The sequence below is a fragment of the Thunnus thynnus genome, chromosome 3 (assembly GCF_963924715.1).
Source record: "Thunnus thynnus chromosome 3, fThuThy2.1, whole genome shotgun sequence".
Lineage (NCBI taxonomy): Eukaryota > Metazoa > Chordata > Actinopteri > Scombriformes > Scombridae > Thunnus > Thunnus thynnus.
This window is the reverse complement of record NC_089519.1, coordinates 14,340,395-14,361,057: the sequence shown is the minus strand read 5'-3', so window position 1 is coordinate 14,361,057 and position 20,663 is coordinate 14,340,395. Positions and strand designations below refer to the sequence as shown.

The window sequence follows — 20,663 nt, the reverse complement described above, 5'->3', positions numbered from 1 at the left end:
GTTCGTCTCGCCGAGGCTTCTGTTAACTCTCATCCTCTTTAACCAGAACTAATCTTTATCCCCACTTTGAGATGCTCAGTGTGTGTATGTGCGCATAAGTGTGTCAGTGTGTGTGAATGAGAGAGAGTGAGAGACTCATTTGGTATTAAATATACTCAGCTGAGAAATCATTGTAGTAGTTTTTGGCATTTCCCTTAAAAGCATCACCTGCACTGTGAAGTAAATCCTGCTAAAATTACTGCCGTCAGAAATGTATGAATGCAGAACACACTGGCTGACACGTCGGATGGCCAGAGGTTGAATTAAAATGGATTGAACAAATCAATGAAAGAGCAACACACAAGATAATGAGACGATTCAACACATACTGAGATTATTCCCTTGGAAACTTAAATAATATAATATTTTATTCCTGCTGAAACCATGACTATACTGTAGTTTGTTAGGTATGCGTAAAATGTGCTCCACTTTAAAGTAAGCCATTATTGTGGTGTTGTACCCTCAGATAACTGGCAATTAGCTGCAGTGGCCTTAAAGGCCCATTTCTCAGTCTCACATTCTGCCCACAGTGAAACCATGCATAAGCAAGTTAGTAATGACCTTCCTCAAAAATGTTGTTTGTGTTTATCACAGCTGCTATATTACATAATCCTGTGTATAGGTCAGTACAGTTCATTTCAGATGAGTTTAGCATGGATCAACAGTGTGGCTGTCATTCAGGTGACACCTGGAGCTAGCTATTGTAAAATGTACAAATGAAAAGAACATATTGCTGCTTTAGATTCAAATGTTTGTCTCCCTTATGAGTTGTGAAAACCATGTTTGCAGGATGTTAAAAAAGCAGTTTTCTTTTTTTTTGAGGATGTACTTTTGAAACTGCACAGTGCATTATAAACCCAGGTGTTGGACGGAAAAAACAACCCAATAAAAATTTTAACATATTAACTTCAAAGCAGCAGCATGTCATTTTATTTTGTCACAATATGTACACTTACATGTTACATGCAGGAAGAGTGTTGTGGTGTCATAACCCAGGTTGTTCTCTGCCATGGCTGTGACACGGAATATCCCAGCAGACTTGTAGACATGTTTGATCCCCTCCTCAGTCCAGCTCAGGTTGGAGTATGACACGGCTGTGCCATCACCGAAATCCAGCTGGATGTTGGTCCGTAAAGAGTCACCCTGAAACACAGCACCGCAGGGCTTTTTTCAACTATAGCTTAACACCCTTTATAGAGAGGATGCACTGACACCACTTTTTCTCACCATGTGAAACCCCCTTCCTACTACAGAAAGGCAAAAAACCCCTAAAAAACATCAGGTGACTGCTTCAAGAGAGGAGAGCCATGATACAGCGAGCAACTCAGTGATCTGTTGATGTTGAAATGTGGGTTTTGGTGACACACATGAAGCTCAACATTGGTAACATTCACTTCATGTATATATCAAGACTACTGAAGGTCATTTCAAAAGACAAAGAATACCACATTGGTCTAAAATATAACAGAACGTGCTATAATTTCATGATGTAATCTCAATCACCAGCTAAAGCTCTGGGTGTGAGTGCACATTAGTGTGAGCAGCAGTTTTGGTGACAAGTGCAATCCTGGAACAGCACACTGCAAATTGAAAAAGAGGGTTAATGTTGTGTGTTATCAGTAAGAGGAATACAGTATCAGGAGGTGGGTGATGAGCTGTGTTTTAATACTGACCAATCATGTCCGCTGTAAGTGCAGAAGACAGGATCCATTTCTCTGAGCAGAAAACTGTTCCTTCTCAAATTTACCGTAAGCCAAATATTAACAAGCAGCATTCCAAGCTGAAATAGTTCAGGAGACAGTGAAATTTCTGTCTGTACATAATGACATAGAAAGACATGGATATCCATGCAATCAGGCAAGGAATGCAAATTATATTTTTGGTAAGAATCTATTAATCTATAACGTTTATGTCATAAAATTGTATTTTGGTGTGCTTTGAAATCTGTGTTCGATGACACAACGCATGTGAAACTGAATATACCTGAAATGTTTTTGTGATTTTAGAGAGATCTGTTTTGAGAACCTCAAGCCACCAAAACTATCTTTTGCGCTTTTGTTTACAATAAGAGATGGTCTGAGCAGATGGAAAGACAAACACAATTTTAAGAGAAAATGATTGCACTGCTGCACCTGATCATAAACATAACCTCAGCAGCATCACTCCACTCATCTGGAGCGATGAAACAGGTTCAAGTACATAGAACAGATCAACAGAAATGGCACTGCGAGTGCATTAGTGCTTTACATTAGCACTAGTTGCATTGCAAGACCTATTGTAGGAGGTCTTTAAGCAGTCCCGTCAGGAATTTGAAGCTAGTGATTTAATGCACCCCAAACAATCCCAGCACAAGATGCAACAGCTTGCAATTTTGTCCAATCTTAACAATATTTTTACACAAAAAATAGTATTCTCTGTATTACTGTATTCTCTTAGGAAGTTGGATTTTCAGGCAGACACTTATTTCCACGCAGTGTGTTACTGCCTACACACTGCACCAATCAAGACTCCAGCTTTACTCTACGTATTTGTACTTCCTCCAGTTCCTTTCAGATGGATATACATGAATAAAGAAAAGGAGCAACCAAGAATGGTCAGGTCAAACAAAAATGAAATAAAAGCTTACAACAAGCTTAAGCTTGTCGTAATGACAAGGAGAAGTAAGCTGCACACAGATCACCACATCTACACACAGTTCACACAAGTGAAAATTATGCACACTGATCTTGAAATATATAAGAAGTGAGTTTTTTTTAATTCATTTTAACAGCATTTGTGTCGTCTTTTAAAATGTATGTTCATTTTCACCAGTTTATAGTCATGCTGTATAATTATAGTACTTAGATATAATTGTATAGTTAGATAAATACAGTTCTTTCAATTATTCCTCTCCCAGACTAGTAAGTTCAAGTATGAATGTCTCTTGTATGGAATTAATGCTGCTGGTTTCAAAAGTTTTGTCTGGATAGTTCAGCAGGAAACTATTTTTTCATATTTGTTTTGATAAATGTAGCAGATACTAACTTGCTAAACAAACTGGTAAACATAAATAAATGTAATACAGACAAATATTCGCAATTATGAAACTCTGTTCTAATGAGTTCTTGCATACAGATGATGTGTTCAGAAGTTAATCCATTAGTAGAATAATTATGGGTAATTATTTACAGTCAGCTTTGATTTGATCCTTGTGTCCTTAAGTTTTGAATATCACAGTTATTAATTACTTGATATTTTAATGTTAAGATGATACAGCATTTCTGTATATCAATATGTGTGTGTGTGCAAGAGTACGGCTGTGTGTGACAGGAAAAGAGAGAGTTTTGTATGTGTGTGAGACAGAGAGTGCACATGTGTGTCTGTGTAAATATGCACCCACCCCACCATGTTTGCCTTTGCATGGTGTGTGAGTCTTCAGCTGCCTGCACAGAGTCCTCTGGGAATCACATCTGGCACTATCCAAGGATCAGCACACAGCGCAAGTGTTGGTGGCTCCAGCTGCCACTGCAACCAAATATGCGCTCACAACCCCCCTCCAGGCCTGCGAATGCAAACTCCCAGCCTCCCCTTGGCACATTGTAGCGCAATGCTACTGGGATCTTCATTTGTAACACTGCATTAGCATGCCGGCTTCACCAAAACTCACAATGACACTAAATAAATAAACCTATTATTCATTTTCTCTTTCCTGCTCTTTGGCTCCTGCCATCCCTCGCTACCTGAGTCCCTTCTTTGTGTGCATCTGAGCGTGAAAACGCAGGAGGTTTCGTTGAGTGTTCTGGGGATATTTCATGTCACTTTGCCTGGAAAATGATATCTTTGATAAGTGGCTGGAGAGAATAGAGAACAGCTAAGAACAGGGTTTGATAGTGCGGGCATTGTTAAGAGCTGTAATGAGCTGGCGCACAAACAAAACTCGGGCTTGGTGGCGTCGATGTCACTCAGCTCTTCTCTCTGTTTCCTGTACATTCTGTGTTCATGCTTGGTCTCTATATCAGCCACCATGGGATTTGCTAATCTGCATGAGACTGATGCTGACCCGTCTCTCTAAATGTCACTCTTTGTGTGTGAGTATCTCCCAGGGCTGAGCAGATCCAAACACATCATGGCTGGAGCTTTGAGGCTGGGACATCAGTGTTGATCCACAATAGAGGAACTGTTGTACATGTTGACAGGGGTTTGGATACACAAGGCAAGCATTTGTTCAGGTGTGTCAAATCTGAACCCACAGTGTCAATGTGATGAGTGACAAAAAAAAAGACACTGCAGCTGTAAATGAATGTGGGAAGTTGTTCATGTTTTTTCCACAGTATACAGCTGTAAAGTATTTTTTTTCCCATTAGATAGAGCTATTCATGACAAAGATACCACTGGAGAGAAAAAATGTCAACAATTAAAATCTATGACATGTAATTAAATTAATGTAATGACTTAATTTAAAAGTGCACTTATTAATATTTTATATACACAATGGATCAAATGACTTTGTAAGTTAAAGGTATTGCTCATAGTCACAAACACTGAGAATGACCTGTATCACCAACAAGTAATTAAATGGTTTCATTCCAATGTTATAATTGATTGTTTTCAGTTTTTTAAAGATGATTATTATTGTTAAAGATGTTATTGTAGTACTGGTACTATTATTGTTCCTATGCCCAGTGTTATTTGGTATGTCAGTCATGTTGAGATAATTAAAGATAAATGCTCATTTGTTATAGTAATGATACCTTGCTACTGGAACTACGTAGGTGGCACTTTTTTCTAGTTCTGCTTTGTACATTTTGTTGTGTTGTGATTGCTTGCTGGCTCTGGTGTGGACTTGAAAAGTTCATCTGCATTGGAGTTAAAGCGTTCACCAGACTGTGCCGCTGTTTCCACATCCTCCACAGTGAAGGAAGATAAATGTTATACTCCTGATCCTGAGTAATCCTTCCTCCTGCACATAGATATCTACATATCCTTTGTTGGTTGAAGCTAACATTATTTATAACAATGGTAATTTATGGAAATGGTTATATTCAATTTTTTAAGAAAATGTGAAATATTTGACACAATTATTTGACATATTTGAGTTAAGAAGCGGTTGCTCTTCTACACTAAAGAAAGTCCGACTTAAGTAGCTTTTTGTTTGTTTGTTGACTTTTTTTTATACTCTAGAGCTGAACTTGAAATGGGTAAGGAAAGCTAAATGATCACAAGAGAAAAATGTGTAAACTAAGACTAGATGTAAAAAAAAATTATAGAATGGTTTGAGCTTACTCATTATTTTTCTTGTATGCATGTGTAAACAAGCAACTGTTTGCTAACACGGTGATAGTGTGTCGATATTGTACTTTCAGCTCGTTTTGCTGCCCCCAATTGGCCAAAAAATCATGAGTTGCAGCTTTACATATTACACTTTTACCTAACTGGAAAGGTTACTTGCAACTTGGAAGTGAAAAATGAGCCAGTGCCTGATGGGAAATAAGATTGAAAGGGTTTTTTGTGTGTGTTTCTCTTATTAACTAATTTGGGCTAATAGCTAAGCAAGTCAGCATAAATCCATCTAATATTATGATTGAACAGAGTTTAAACACTGCAGTTAATATTTTAACTGGGAATCCACAGAAGTTGTGCCTGTCATGTTCAATCAGAATGTTTGTCGGCAGGATATTCCATCTAGCTTTTCCACTGGGGCAGAAATAAGTTTCACAAAAAGATAACATGAACAAGAACAACTGTAGAACATTTTCTCCCAAATGTGACTAGAGTGTGAAACAGAGAACTGGCTGTTACAAATTCAAACTGACAAATCAATTGTTAGGCAGATCACAGGAAGCTTACATTAACCAAGAAAGAACCACTGTGTGATTCTTTTAAATTTTAACCCCTTTTGGTGAGGACTGAGGATGCCATGTGATGCAGTGATAGCCACACACAAATCGGAAGAGGGGATCAGACCACACATCTACAGTATATCCAGCTGAACACTACTGTAAGTGAATAAAATCCAAAAATTCAACAGTTATAAATAAATCCTTTCAAGTTTTCACATCCTGAGGCGACAATTAAAAAGCTTAATAAAACCCAAAATAACCACTGACAAATTGACTGGAAAACAAAGCCATGTCTGTCTATGAGAGAACAAAAATAAAGCATGCTGTCACCAGCGTCTCCTCTCCAACTTAAGCACTGAGCTGGCAAAGCTTTTCGTTACTTTAGCTTTGCCAGCAAAAGTGAAGCCAAATCTGATTCATGACAACACTCGACCAAGTGGGAAGCCAGTTTATACACAGGCAGGATTTAATCTGTCGTACTTGTTGATATAAAAATAAATCAGCCACCGAGAACAAAATTTGCTGTACAGTATGCATCTTTTTTCAGGTTTAGTTTGACAACAAGCAGGGCTGTAGTGAGGACTTTAAAATATTGACGTCATTAGTTCAATATCCCCCAGCCTAACCCTCCAATTTAGACAAGCTGCTAAACTGCTATAGCTGCCAATGAAAAACTTCACAGTGGCCACTTGTGGTGTTTTACAACATACTGTTATACATTGCTTTTCTAACCCAGGCTAGCACCATGGAAAGTGAAGTTAGGCAAGGCACTGGTAACACCTCATACTTTACAGAGAAGACATGTACAAAATATCACTTGTTATCTGTGTTCCAGAAAATGGAAATGAAAAACATTCATTAATTGTATAATTAATATAAAGAAAATGTGCGTTAAGTATTTATATGCCTTATATACATTTTATTACTGTATAAGATTAAAACGCCAATTATATCATGGGAAAGTTTGACTGACAAATACCATTACAAATAAAATATGGATCTAAATGCTCTTTTGCACTGTCAGGGATATAAATCTGTAAATACCCCTTTATTTTATTGATGATTTATCATATTCCTTGATATAACAAGGCTGATTCATTCTAAACACAAAAAATATCAGAATCTCCCTATACAAACCTACCATGTGTAATCCTCTTGGGAGAGTCTTGACAACAGTATTCACTAGAGAGTTGCTGTAGTTTTCACAGAGCCACAGGTTTAGCAGTGATCTGTTCCTTGTAGTCAGTTTGTTGACATGCATTATTTGTATAATTTCATCATGCAGTTATTTGTATTTTTCAGCAATGAAGATGAGCCTAATGCATTTCAGACATGCTGTTTAAACAAGAATACTAAGCAAAGATTCTCAACACTCCTGCTGTATATTCCTATATAGTTTCCTCCACCACACTCAAACTCACACACACCATAAACTATAAACACCAAATTATTCTAAATGGCACAAAGAAAATACAGAGAATATCTAAGTGTCTCAAATTCCCCCTGTATCCTTCCTTTGATGCCAAATATGGAATGGCAGTTAAATTCTTTATGAATTGTTTGAGATTTGGTTGGTGTCATTTAGGCACAAACCAATCACTCCTCTGCCAACCACTTAGTGAAAAGTCAGTCGCCTTTACAAAGCCCATCTGTAGCTGTAATTACTGTGTTGCACTGAAGGGTTCCCAGCCAATACAAAACCAGTTTTGACCAGGAAAATATACCATGTGGTCCTGCTGATCTTATCATATCCCAAAACATGTGTCCATTTTTTCATAGTTTTCTCCTTTATTTCTAAATGTGGATGCGTGCCACAGAGTCTTCAATCCATTAAATATTTAAGGCCATTTGCTCTCCCCAAGAAATACACCCATTGCAGGCTTCATGAATATAAATTAAACTTTGAATTCATCTTGAGAATTTTCTCAAATAGGGCTGATGCCACAAGGATTCTTTACCCCACCCCTCTCTTCTTTTATCACATTGCTTTACCACCCACCTCCCTCCCTCCATCACCCCCCTCCTCTTTCCATCAGACAATCCCCCTCTTAATGAAAGAAACGGGCCTCCATTCCTCAAGTCATCACACAGTAATATGACAACTGGGCCTGGACAAGACCCTGGGGGGACACACTTTCCTTGAGTTGTTGCAGAGGCAGGAAAGCACGGAAAGCACTCCTGTTGCTAACGCCCTAAAGCCTGCTGCCAGCATCAACAGACCGTATTCTACCTGTGTAACATGTGAGCCAGTTTCTCAGTGACCAGGCGGCCTGGAGGGCCTGGCTCTGAACACAGCGTTCTCACTCACTAACAGGGTCTCTGGTGAGGTCTTTTACTTTTGCCTCTGGCTGAGAACTCTAGCATTGCGTGGGCGAATTGGAGCCATTTGACTCTATTAAACTTTAGAGAGTGTTTCGAACAAGGTTACTTTCCTAGACAGAACCAGACAGTGTATTCAAACTTCAGCATTCATTTTCTTCTGGTACAGACTTATTCTTTGGTCTGATTCCTTGTTGTGCAGTAACAAACACATTAAGTTTATTTCATGTGTCTTAAAACTTACATTAATATATATTTACATTGAGTAATGCCCAACTATTCTATAGAGACAGAGCAGAATTAAGTACCACCTACCGTGGAGGGGAAAACAGTTCATTGCTCTCTGTATTTGTATTTGTATCTATATTTGTTGAGGCAGCAGAATTATTTGTATTTGTATTCGAATAAAAGTGGAAAGACACTTAAAAATCCTGCTTTTGTTTTTATTACACTTTTAATTTTAGAAAATTAAAGTGTTACAATAAGTGTTCATGAATTAACTACCTTACGAAGGAGGTCCCCTCTTTGCCTACATGTGCAGCAATGCAATTTGTCACTCGTAAGTCAAATATCTAAATGTCAATTTTAGGCTAACTATATTTCTGTTAAGCTAAGTTAAGCTAAAGTATTTTGGCAGAATGCAACTTGTGTTATAGTGGAATGTGGATAAATCAGAAAGCTATGCAAGCAAGCAAGGTAAGGAGAAGGGATAGTGAGAAAGACAGAGAATACTGAGTTTGTCAATATACCATTTCCTCTCTGGTAGACAAAGGGTGCTAAAATAAAATAATCCTTTGACATGCTGCAGGCATTTTGTTATTGTTTCAGCCCTTTGTTCAGCCCGTTGCATATTTTGGCACCAATTTTTTTCCCCTCCGTTGGGCGTGGTTTTCAGAGTATGACGCATTGCGCTCTGTCTCTATGGACCTTACTAGCTTCTCTTAGCTCATTATCTCTGCCCCCTGGTGGACAAAAATCATTGAAAGCAGCTTAAATAAAAATCCAGGTATCTATTCTGACTAGTGAAGGAGCCGTGTTGGTTGTGTTCTCACCTCATCCAGATGCACCAGGAAGGTAACGTTGCTGCCCAGGTTGGCAGTAAGTTTGCCATCTTTGGTGGTCAGCAGAAGTCCTTTAGGAGGTCTGTTGGGGCACTGTTGCTTTCTAGCCGTGTACATTTCCTTAACTCCTTTGGTGCAGTTGTTTAACACCACTTTACGGTACCTTTGAAAAGATACACAAGTTGGAAATTCAGAGTATTTCTATTCTATTATATCCTATAATATATATATATATATATATATATATATATATATATATATATATATATATATATATATATATGCACAATATATATAATCTACTCTAGTCTATATATTAGTTTTTAAAATTCCGCTTGATGCTACATGAGCTTGTGATTTAGAAACAATTTTGTTGAACTCAGCAGAGTGGTGTGTCAGTACAGCTGTTGTGTTTGAGTGGCCCCACTGTGAGAAAACTAGACTAGATGACAACTGACAACACAAGCTGTGTCAGAGGCTGAGACACCTTGCAAAGCTTAATCATAGCAGTGGTGAACAAAACACTACCACTGTGATTAAGCTTTGCAAGGTGACTGTCCCCTGGAGAGCCTCAAAAACTAACACAGAAGACACATCTCACTGACACAAGAAAGAAAAAGAGAATTAAAGTAAATTATTACACCACAGCAAACAATATGAAGTTATTATTAGTTTATAAAATGTGCAAGCTGTACTGCAGTAGTAGTAATTTTAACTTTATGTGGTAGTAAATTTGGGTACTGAAATAACTGAAATGACAAAGCAAATAGAAAATAGGGACGCTCTGATCAATTGGGCAGTGATTGGAAATTGTCAGTACTCATTACAAAGTATTTCATTGATGGTCCCTAGTTGATCAGATACAATTCAATTTCAATTCAGTTCTACAAAGTTGATTCCCTGATTGAGTCCTTGAGGGTGCAATTAGAATGACAGACATATAAAACAGACAATAAAACAGACATTAAAAATAAAACAGACATTAAAAACATCTACAAAAACCACATTGATAAAGTGCAAAATGTATGGTTTGTTGGCATCTAAGGTGGTGACAGGGGGGTGGGGGGTGGGGGGTGGACAGGAAGTTAGATGCTGACATTAAAGAGACAAATTGCCTCAAGAACAAATGTCCTTCTTCTTCTGACTGTCAAGAATCTAATGCTCCGAAGGCGTCTTCTAGAGGGAAGCTATTTAAAGAGGAGTTGAAGATGTGTGTAGGGTCTTGGAGGATGGAGCTGGCTTATTGGACAGTCTGGATTTGGTGAAATGAAGCAATACAATTTTTGAACAAGTGTTAACGACAGTGTCAAGGCACTTCTTGTTTTGGATATTTAAGAACTGACACCAGCAAATGAATGAAATGTAAGGATGCTTTCAATAAAACAATTGTAGAAAGAGATGAGTATTGTCCTGTTGAGTTTAGCTTGTGGAGGAAGTATCACCTATTTCAATGATGTGAAATACCTGGAACAACTAAATAAACTTTGTTACACTACCTTTAAGTATGACAGATAAATATGATGATGTCTTCAAAGAAACTAACTGAAGAGAATGTTGGGGAATGAGGATAAATTCAGTGTGTAAGTAGCCTGTAGCATCTTGTAGCAACTTGTAAGTAAAAGTAGCAATACTACACTGAAAAAAAGTCCTATACTCAAACTTTTACAGTACAAAATTGATATGTACTTAAAATATTAAAAATAAATGTATTCATTATAGGTACAGAATTCCCCCTTTCCCTATTTTTTATCTTGTGTGAGCAAAAGATTATTGATTCATTAAAATGTAGAACAGCATTTAATGTGGCTGGTTGAGGAGGAATTAGTTTGAACTATTATGGTAAATCAATGACCCTGCACACCCATGCTCCACCTTCACAGATATTTTCACTTATTTTTCCTGATTAGATCTTTTCTCATGGCTGTGTAGAGACGTACACAGCACTTGGCTTTCTGGCTCTCCTTTTGGTGTTTTTGTGGGAGAAATTATAACTTAATCATTCTTATTAGTAAGAACTCAGTTTGGTGACTCATGTAAATCCCTCCAAGGTTTTTCCTAGGTGGGTATAGAGAAACTACCTTTAAAAATGCATTATATTTTTTAAGTTAATCATATGTTTTGCAGGTAAAATCAAAGTAACTAATAACTACAGCTGTTAAATATATGTAGTGGAGTAAAATGTACATTATATGTCTCTCTGAAATGTATTGTATTATATTATAAATTGGAAACACTCACATGAGGTACTTTAGGTACTTGTATTTGTACATGAACTACAAGTACCTTCAAATTTAACCTAGGGACAGCATACTAGAGTTAATGTACCTCATAGTGTACACTTCTGCCTAGATCCCCACAGGCTCATCTCTGTTAGCCGCTGTGGGACTGCTAAATTCAAAGCTCTTTCCTAAACAAATGGGACTTTGCAGGGATTATTTTCATTGATGTATCAGACAGTTTTATGCCCACAGTGTAAGGCAACATGTCAGAATCAGGTTGTGGGCAGCCGCTTGTAGCTGCACAGCATCATCATTCATTGATACTTATCATAATAAAAACTGTGATTGCTATCGGTTCTAAAAAAGCCCGATTGAGCATCCAACAGAAAGCCTCCAAAACACACACATTTGTGCAAAAAATAAATTCATGTCACATGAATGTATTTAGCAGTAAAGAGTATAAATATGAAATCCTCACCCTGTGCTGTTGAGGTAGTTTTGACCCTGGCTGCAGCTTCTGGAGACAGTGGAGGGATTGAACCAGAAGGCAGGCCTGCAGTTCCCATCGCCGCGGCGCTCATATCCATAATCACTGTCAGACAACAAAGCACATCCACACAGCATCTGATCAATATCAGCATGTGAAAAGGGACATATTGTCATACAGTATGTTCCACATCCCTCTCTTATCTATTTCTTTATAACTGGTGACCAAGGGCCTGTCTGGCACAGAGGCACATCATTATTATGTATTGATTAAGGCCACTGTTGACAAATGCGCCACAGCCGTGTGATGCAGTGTGTATGGATACACATCCAGGGGGGAGTGTGTTTTCTTACACAAGGATGACTAACCCTGACCTGCCTGCTGAACATGATTTACATCTCACAAAGCAAGGTAAGCAAGTGCCCATTCTAATAACAGTCATGACATTGATTTATCAATTAATTAGCAAGCCAGAACAAATAAACTAAACTAACAAGCCTGTGGCTTACTAGTCGAGTTTGATTCTGTGACTACGACAGTGTGAACTATTCATTAACAAGATGTCAAGATATATTGGTTGCGCAGGCACATATGACCAAAGAGGTAAAAGTCAGGACGGTGTCCATTTTGGGACAAAACAGCTAGAACATATATTGTGAATGAGCTTGTGTAGACCTGTGTGAAAGTTAGATGTGCACACAGAATTGGGATCCTAGTTCAACCATTTTATGGTATTAAAAATAAAATCTTTCTATATCATCAAAGAATAATTAAAGACTAAAACTGTGTTCAAACAGAACCTTGCATTATTTGCACAAGTTTGACCGTTGGATCATTTCTGCTTATTTGCCCCAAATAGCCAAAATAAATTACTGTAACTGTGAGCTAGCTAGCAATGGCAGGCACCGACCATGTCTGTTGGAGAGTGTCTGTGGGTTTGTGTTCAGTTCAACCTCTGACTGAACCCAGAGCTCATCACAGACCCCGGTTCTTTCTATTTCCCTCCAGTCTCTGTCCTTTTCCCCTCTCTTCTCTTTACGTTCATGAAGTACATTCATAAAGCCTGCAAATTATTCACCTAAGTTGAAACAATTTCAACTTGCGCGGACGCATATTTGTGTCACCTGGGGCAAATTTGAACCTACTTGCTTCTTAGCGTTGACTTGTGTCATGCGTATGTAATTGTGCCGCACTAAAAATTTGCTTTGCACTCTGTCTGAACTTCATAAGACTCATTCAGTGCCAACTGTAAGTACAAGATAGTTTTTGATACTCTATGCTACTTTTTGATCAGTACTTAGAAAGTATCAAAGTGGATTAGTCCTAATCTTTAATGAATCAGCCTCTTCAGCCTCTTCTATTGTAGTGTAAATACAGTATAACAATGCGTCATATACAGACACGTCTCCACTATGCAAAGTCATTTAACACAAGTCTAATAAATATGCACTTGGGCTAATCATGTGCCAGACACTCTTCACACCTCAAATTAAGTTAAAGGATTTGGGCTTTTTCTGCTTTGGTGGTTTTTCAAGTCCTCATTTTAGAATTTTAAGCATGCATCAAATAATACCCAGTAGAGACAGAAAGAGTAAGATAGACAGGCAGAAATCAGACTCAGACACAGAAAGAAAATAAACTTTACACTAGTTCAATGGGAACCAATTAGCACTCACTCTCTGACTTTCTACAAATACTATTTACATAACTGCTGTATGTTGGGATGGCTTTTTTTTTCTTAAGATAAAAAGTACAACTGTTTGGGATTAGCATACAAATTGAAACTATTTACACCCCCACATCGTCTCAACAGAATTACAAGCATAGCAAGCTAACAGACAGACACTATGGAGACAGACATTATGAGCAAATTGTGTAAAATGATCCCAAACTTATCAGATTATTGGAAAACACGCAGCAAATGGAGCAAATTAATGAGACACATGAATAGCATATGCAATGGAATTCATCTTAAATGGCTGAAAATTGGCCTACAGAATGAACAGTGCAAATGGTGTTTGCATAGAACTCCTCTCTTGTCCAGGCTGCATGCTTGAGTTGTTGCACTGTTAATTCACTGATCACAGAAAATGAGACACACCCTGCTCACAGCTAAGGAATAAATCACCCACTTTGCATATTTTTGAATGGCACTGACCATCTCTAGTTTGTAATTTTGTCTGTTGCTGTAATATAAACTCTGCTCTGCTGCTGAGAAATCAACTCTGCAGTATTCCCATGAGAGCACACACCCATCATGCTAATTTTCTTCAAAATATGTCCATATCCACAAAGTGAATTTAGTAACAAAACCGTTAAGAAAAAAATATATATGTAAGAGGACAAGTGGTCTAAAAGTAGCTTTATAGCTCAAAACAAATGTGTTATCTCTAGCCTGCTCCTCATTTCTGTTTGAGGCTAGCGTCTCAAGGCTACGTTAGCCGCTACTAGTATAACCAAGTGGCAACGTCCAGAGCTGAAAAATGAAGCCAAAGCAGATGTGCCAAAACCTGCAGTTGAATGACCATTTGAGGTTGGCTCCAAAAGCGAGGCAATCTCCTTAGACCCCCATGTTAAAATGCCCAACTTTACAGCAGGAATAAACATGTTTACAGCCTGGTACAAAAAACGGTTTTGGTCATTAAAGCTTATTTCCCCTTTCATGAAAACTCTAACAGGGTTGAATTTATTTATAACTCACCCGTTTAAATTCTATTGAGCCGTAAAGTTATGCATAATGAAGAACATGGCTGCTTTGAGTGACAGGTCCGCCAGCCGCTAGGTGGCTTGTTTCAGCCATTCAGCTCGCCTCTTTGCCCATTTTGGATTGGCTGGGAGTGAGGCAGAGTCACGCACTGCCAAAATGGCGACGGCCGGAGCGGCTCACTTGGAGCTTCAAAACCGCTCTTCAGAAACCAATGAGTGGCGTCACGGTAACTACATCCATATTTTTATACAGTCTATGAGTGTAACACACCTGAATCTCCAACCCAACCAGTGACTGTATACTGTATAAAGATGGACGTAGCAAGATGTGTCGTCACTCGTTGGTTTGCATTGAAGCCAGTCTGAAGCCCAGAGTGGCAGCTTTTCCGTGCCAGGACTTTCCAAATAAGGAGTGTGGGGTGTTGCCTTTCACACTCTGGAAACATGCTCCATTACCTCAGACCTAAGCTAACACTACCTTCGGGGAACACCAAGTGATCCGCACATGGGCTAATGTTGGCTACTTTAGTTAAATTGTGCTAATTTGTGTGCAAATCACATTAAACTCACTGAAATATTGCGACAATAGTCTGGCTCAGTGTGAGTCCCAGAGCTGGAGAGAGCAGGTAAGACAACTGTCTATCACAGCTGTCAATCAATGCTAACACAGCAGACATCAAAGCTACTATAAGTCTTCAAGTCTTATAAATGAAGCAATAAAAATGACCACCAGCACACTTATTAGAGGGCCCACATTTATTGATTGTGATTATAACGATTCAGTGAATAAGATGATTGACTTTGTATTTCTAGAGAGGAGCTGATGCTTTTTGAATGGGAGTCAGTTGGAGCCAGGGATCTTTTGGTGCCAGCATCCGGCGGCCATCAGTGGTATTGCACTTTAAGATACTTCAACATTGGCCTCAAGCGTTGGTAGTTGTCGCTTCGACCCAACTGTTGGCTGTCAAACTGCATTATGAGTAATGTATGTGCCAGATTTTGACATGGAATACAAAGACTATCTCTGGTTCTGCTGCATCGATTTTGATCCCTTTTAAAACCGTTCATCCTGAGTCTGACAATATTGTTGAGCAGAAGTCATGACATCATGTCTGCTTCTGTAACTCAAAGCAATTTATGATTCAGCATTTCTTTCATCTGTGTTTCTGAAAAAATAAAGTGTTCCTTGGGTTTACTTTACAAAATCTGGGATAAATTGTCAATTAGAAGTTGAAATTTTTGCCATTTTAACAAAGTTAAACAACAACAAAAACTACAATAACTTTGATGCTGTAGGGAAATTAGGTTTTGTAAAATATTGAATAAACAATACCATCCTTATCTAGACATATGGAGCGAACAACACAACATATTGTTGAGAGAGGCTATGCTCCAGGGCTGGACTTTTAGTAATTTACATTAAGTCAATGGGATTTTAAATGAGGTTTTCCTACTTCTGGCACTTGAGCTCTCTATAGTTGTGCAATGCTAAATCTGTGGAGGACTCTTTTAATGGAAGCTGGATGGTAGCTATTTTTTAAGAAGCCAGGGCTGTTTCTTACTATTACTTTTACATACAGTAGCATTTAACTGGGTATAGCATTAGCTAAATGGTCGGTTGGGTCACATTTATACTGTTACAAACTTTCATACTGTAGCTAGCATCTGCCCAATTCAAAATAATTAAAGTACAAACACATTAGAAAGTTCTGAAAATATCAATGAAAAAACACATCCATTGAAAGTAGTGCTATCAAATTAACATGAAGTGCTCCCTTAGCAGACAGTTGAGGGAGACATAAACCCTTTTATGAAGGAAAGAGCTACTGAGCAAAGACAAACTTCATCTTACCATTCGAAATCATGGGCTCGGCAAATACAGGACTCAGCTGAGAGAATTCTGGAGTAGTCCTTTCCCAGCATACAGTAGTTTCCAGGTCTGCGCTTCATGTAAATCTGTTTTTGTCCCATCACACATGGCTCACCCTGTGGGAACAATGAGCAACATTACAGAAAGTGATATTGCTTTTATTGCATGAACTTCAGGCATACCTGAATCTCACAATGCTTTTTTTCTTACCTGGTTGTGCAAGTGCCAGGTTTGATAGTCTTCCTCTGTGCATCTCCTGCTGAAGATGGACTTATAGTCTATCTTGATGAGCTGCCATTCAGAACGGTGGCTGAAGTGTCCAAAAAAGCTGCAGTGGCAAATGACAAACTTCAAGAAACTGATTATACTTTAAAACCATAAGAAACATGTTTCCTCTTTACTTAATGATAATTGTGGTTTATTACAACTTGGGTCTAATTTTTTGTAATTTTTACCATAGTTTCAATCTGTAATAATTCCATTGTACTCCAAAGTAATTACTGAGACATGGCTAAAACACTACAACAAAGTCAGATGGGGCAAGGAATAAGCAATAAGATGACCAAACAAGTTGGAAACAAGCCAACAGTTTAGCCAGATGGGTTATAACATCTCAAGGAGTCTCAAGAATATTCTGTGCAGTCAAGATGATTAAAGAGATAAGAAAAAAAAAAGAAAAAGAAAACTGCAGCACAAATGTTTGCTTATTTTTCTTGACTTTTTTCTACTTTTTACTTTTGTCTTGTGAAGTACTGGATATGTTCATCTCTTCAGACTTTTAAGGGCTCTTCAAGTGAAACAGTTTGAGAAGGAAGTACTGTATCACTCTGTGTTTCAGTTGCTCAAGACTCAAGCAGACATTGCTTCATTTTAAAGGGTCACCAGTCAAAAAGGTCGAGAGCCACTGGTCTAAACCACTTTAAACCACTTTATTTGGGGATTAACCCCAAAGTGAGCACACCCAAAAGGTCAGTAATAGTCTATAATTGCACAGCTTAACTGTAGGAGCTCACAACTACAGTAAGTACACTAGGTCTAAATTGAATCAGGAAGTTGGTCTGTAATCTGTTGGATGTACACTAAACACTTTAAACGATTTTATTACTGACTTTGTTTGTCACACTCCAAATCTCAGCTATTCACTTGGTGAGTGTATACTGACCCAACTGTCAAGAGTTAAGTTGCATTGTGGGTAATGTATACACCAAAGAAGAAGAATGAGTGGAATAAAAACAACAATATCTGTCTGACTCTGCTGCATTGATTTTGATCCTTTCTTTTTTTTATTGCCCATTATGTGTCTGAAAATGTTATAGGAGTGCAATGCTAAATGAACCGAATTGGTAACATACCTTTCAACTCACACTCGGCCCAACAATAACCCCTAAAAGGACACAAAAATCAACACCTTTTAACACGTCATTTGTTCCTTTTGGGATATTTAGGACTTACGTCATGATCTGGTTTTCAGCCCCAGCCTCCACCAAAACGCCGTCCACGAACAGAGGAACTGAGGAAAAGCTGTGCTGGATCCACTGCCTCCCCTCATCAAAGCTGACCCTGTGTATGTGTGTCAGAACGCATTCCCATCACAAACCCAGCAACAGCAATGGCACAGAAACAGACACTCTCTATTAGAGCCTGGTCATAGGGGAGGGTTTAGGTGAGGATCAGAATGACTGGCTTGTCTAAACAGACGAGTCTAAGACTACGTCCACATCAATACATTTTCATTTTGAAGCATTTTAAAACAAAAACGATCTCTGTCCAAACAAGCGTTTTAGAGCCGTTTCAGAAATAATCTCCATCCATACTAACACGCCTGAAAACACATATCACATGACCATTCATGTACAGTGGGTATGAGCGACTGGACACAGGAATTGCTGCAAATTGCCCGAATAATAGCTTGCCTATAGTAGCATTATAAAATGCAGAATTTAACTGCACAACAGCTGCTAGCAGAGACAGCAAGAAACACCTGTAATTCGTTATCCATGTTGAATTAACCATTGGTAGTCAAGACTGATGTGTTTTTTTCTGGAAAAGTGTCACCGAATAGAGGCGTGAGGAATCAGGGAAGGACACGTCGTGACTGATGAGACCCAATCAGGAAGCGAACGTGGGTGTCTGTGTTATCATTTTCAAAAGTCACCATTTCTGCCTGTCCAGACAAAAACATGGTGTTTTCAAAAGTCTCCATTTTAGAGGTTCAAAAAAGCCAGAATAGTGTGTAAACATAGCAAAAGTTATGCGTTTTAAAACAAAAACGGGTTAGTGCGGATGTAGCCTCAGAGCTTCTGTAGCTTGAGGTAAATATCAAAAGCCTGAGCATTAAAGGGATATTTAAGAGACAATCTGTCTGGTTATCAAAGCAAAGATGCACAAAGCTGCTTTCAGAGCACATGAAGAGAGGGAATGTTTTGGTGTCAAAAAGAAAAAGAGCCACGTCACGGGTCCGGAGTAAAGTTGACATGGGTGAAAAAAACAAGACCAGAATAGAACTTTTTCATGTTCAGCTACAAAACTGCAAAAAAAAAAAAAAAAACTGGACAGCTTTCATCATTGGGGCCTGGACTCTATTGATTCTGACAGCTTATCAACATTGGTGCAGAAGTGACAACAACTAGGAGTACCTGAGTGTGACATGGGTAGAAACACTGCTGAGGCCTGTGCTTGGAGAAAGAAAATCCTCCCATACCGCCTCTAAAACCCCCCCACTGCCTTCATTTGGCTAAAAGCACTGACAACAGAAAAAGCGTTGACATGCACCTATTATGAGATTCAGGTCGGGGAAGTGTTTAACTTTACACTAGCTGAGAAAGCAATACTGTTCAGTAGCTGCTGTACAGAGGCCATGTAGATACACAGGCTTCTTTCTTTCTGTTATTTTTTTTCTCCTCCTCTACCATCACACTTAAATTGGTTGGGAGACAAAAACCCAGCAGGCTACACTTCACTGGCTCTAAAACTAATTTCAAAATTGTTGCAAAAGCGACTGGAGAACAGATCTGGTCTCACTTGGATTAGCCTGCACTGAGGCAAAGCGTAGGCATCCGATTTGGCAAGAGGAAGGCAACATGTTAATGAAAACACTAAAAGGGGGGGGCTCAGACTGGCTGGCTGTTAATGATAAGTGGCTTGAAAAAAAATCTCTCAAATTAGATTGCCTATGACTTTTCTGCAGGAGCCACAGTCAAAGTGCATCGCTAAATGGATCAAGTGTCACATATAATATATACATGCTCTTTTTTTTGGTGCATAAGGGTTGAATTAACCTAAAAAAAAATAGCTGTAGGAAATAGGAAAAGTAATTTAAGACAAGTGTCCAAAAAAGTTATCTAAATGGACATACCACAAGTGTCTGGTTGGCACAGATGGCTGTTTCACAGCAACAAGGGCTCCTCCTTTATCCAGAAACCACACGTTGTGCTCCTCTTCAAAAATCTGAACAGACATATGCATACATTCAGCCTCACAGGGAAATAAAAATGTAACAAAAAACGACTTTCATCATTTACAGGAAGTTCTGAGATGAGGAATTTGGTAAACCCCACCTCCAAACAGCTATTGTCCAATCATAGCTTAGCGACCAATGATTTCTCAACATGCAGGAGCTCTAATAAGACAGCAATGCTCTGTACACAAAGAGTTTGGAGGGTGATGCCTTTTCTTACTCGAGGACAAATTTGTTAGGAAAGAATTAAACCTCGTGTTTATCTTCTCTAACATTAGCTTACAAATGTCAGGATGTCTGATTATGTTGTTTACTTCTACTAAGTGGTAAATCTGCTACTGGTATTATTGTAAACTGCATGTGTGCCATGCTGTAGTTGAAAGCTTGACATGCATAGCAACAGTTATTAAATGTTTTTTAGGATAAGACATGACACCCTAACACAATATTACATTTGGAAAGCCATTAGCTATTCTGTCAACATTTCACACTGTTGTACAAATCTGTCAGCTGGCTTGATCTCTGTGTGTAGCTCACCTGTCTCCAGCTATTGCCAGCATCAGATGATATGAACATGCCAACATTGTTGTAAGACAGCTCTGCTCCAATATTTCCTGCAGTGAAAATGCCAACAGAATATATGACATAACATAACTGCAATGAGATCACACAGATAAAGGACCATA

The 20,663-nt window shown here is 38.6% G+C and overlaps 1 protein-coding gene across 1 annotated transcript in view; it reads right to left on the bottom strand.

Annotated features, from left to right (window-relative positions):
• Window positions 1-20,663, bottom strand: part of sorcs3a (sortilin related VPS10 domain containing receptor 3a) — a 58,990-nt gene that overhangs the window by 21,423 nt on the left and 16,904 nt on the right. Inside the window, exons 8-15 of the mRNA XM_067584386.1 lie at window positions 20,515-20,591; window positions 19,876-19,967; window positions 17,973-18,080; window positions 16,731-16,848; window positions 16,503-16,636; window positions 11,936-12,049; window positions 9,230-9,401; window positions 996-1,182 (exon numbers count right to left, since the gene is read on the bottom strand). Coding sequence (XP_067440487.1) covers window positions 996-1,182; window positions 9,230-9,401; window positions 11,936-12,049; window positions 16,503-16,636; window positions 16,731-16,848; window positions 17,973-18,080; window positions 19,876-19,967; window positions 20,515-20,591 — 1,002 coding nt within the window. The remainder of the gene's footprint in view (window positions 1-995; window positions 1,183-9,229; window positions 9,402-11,935; window positions 12,050-16,502; window positions 16,637-16,730; window positions 16,849-17,972; window positions 18,081-19,875; window positions 19,968-20,514; window positions 20,592-20,663) is intronic.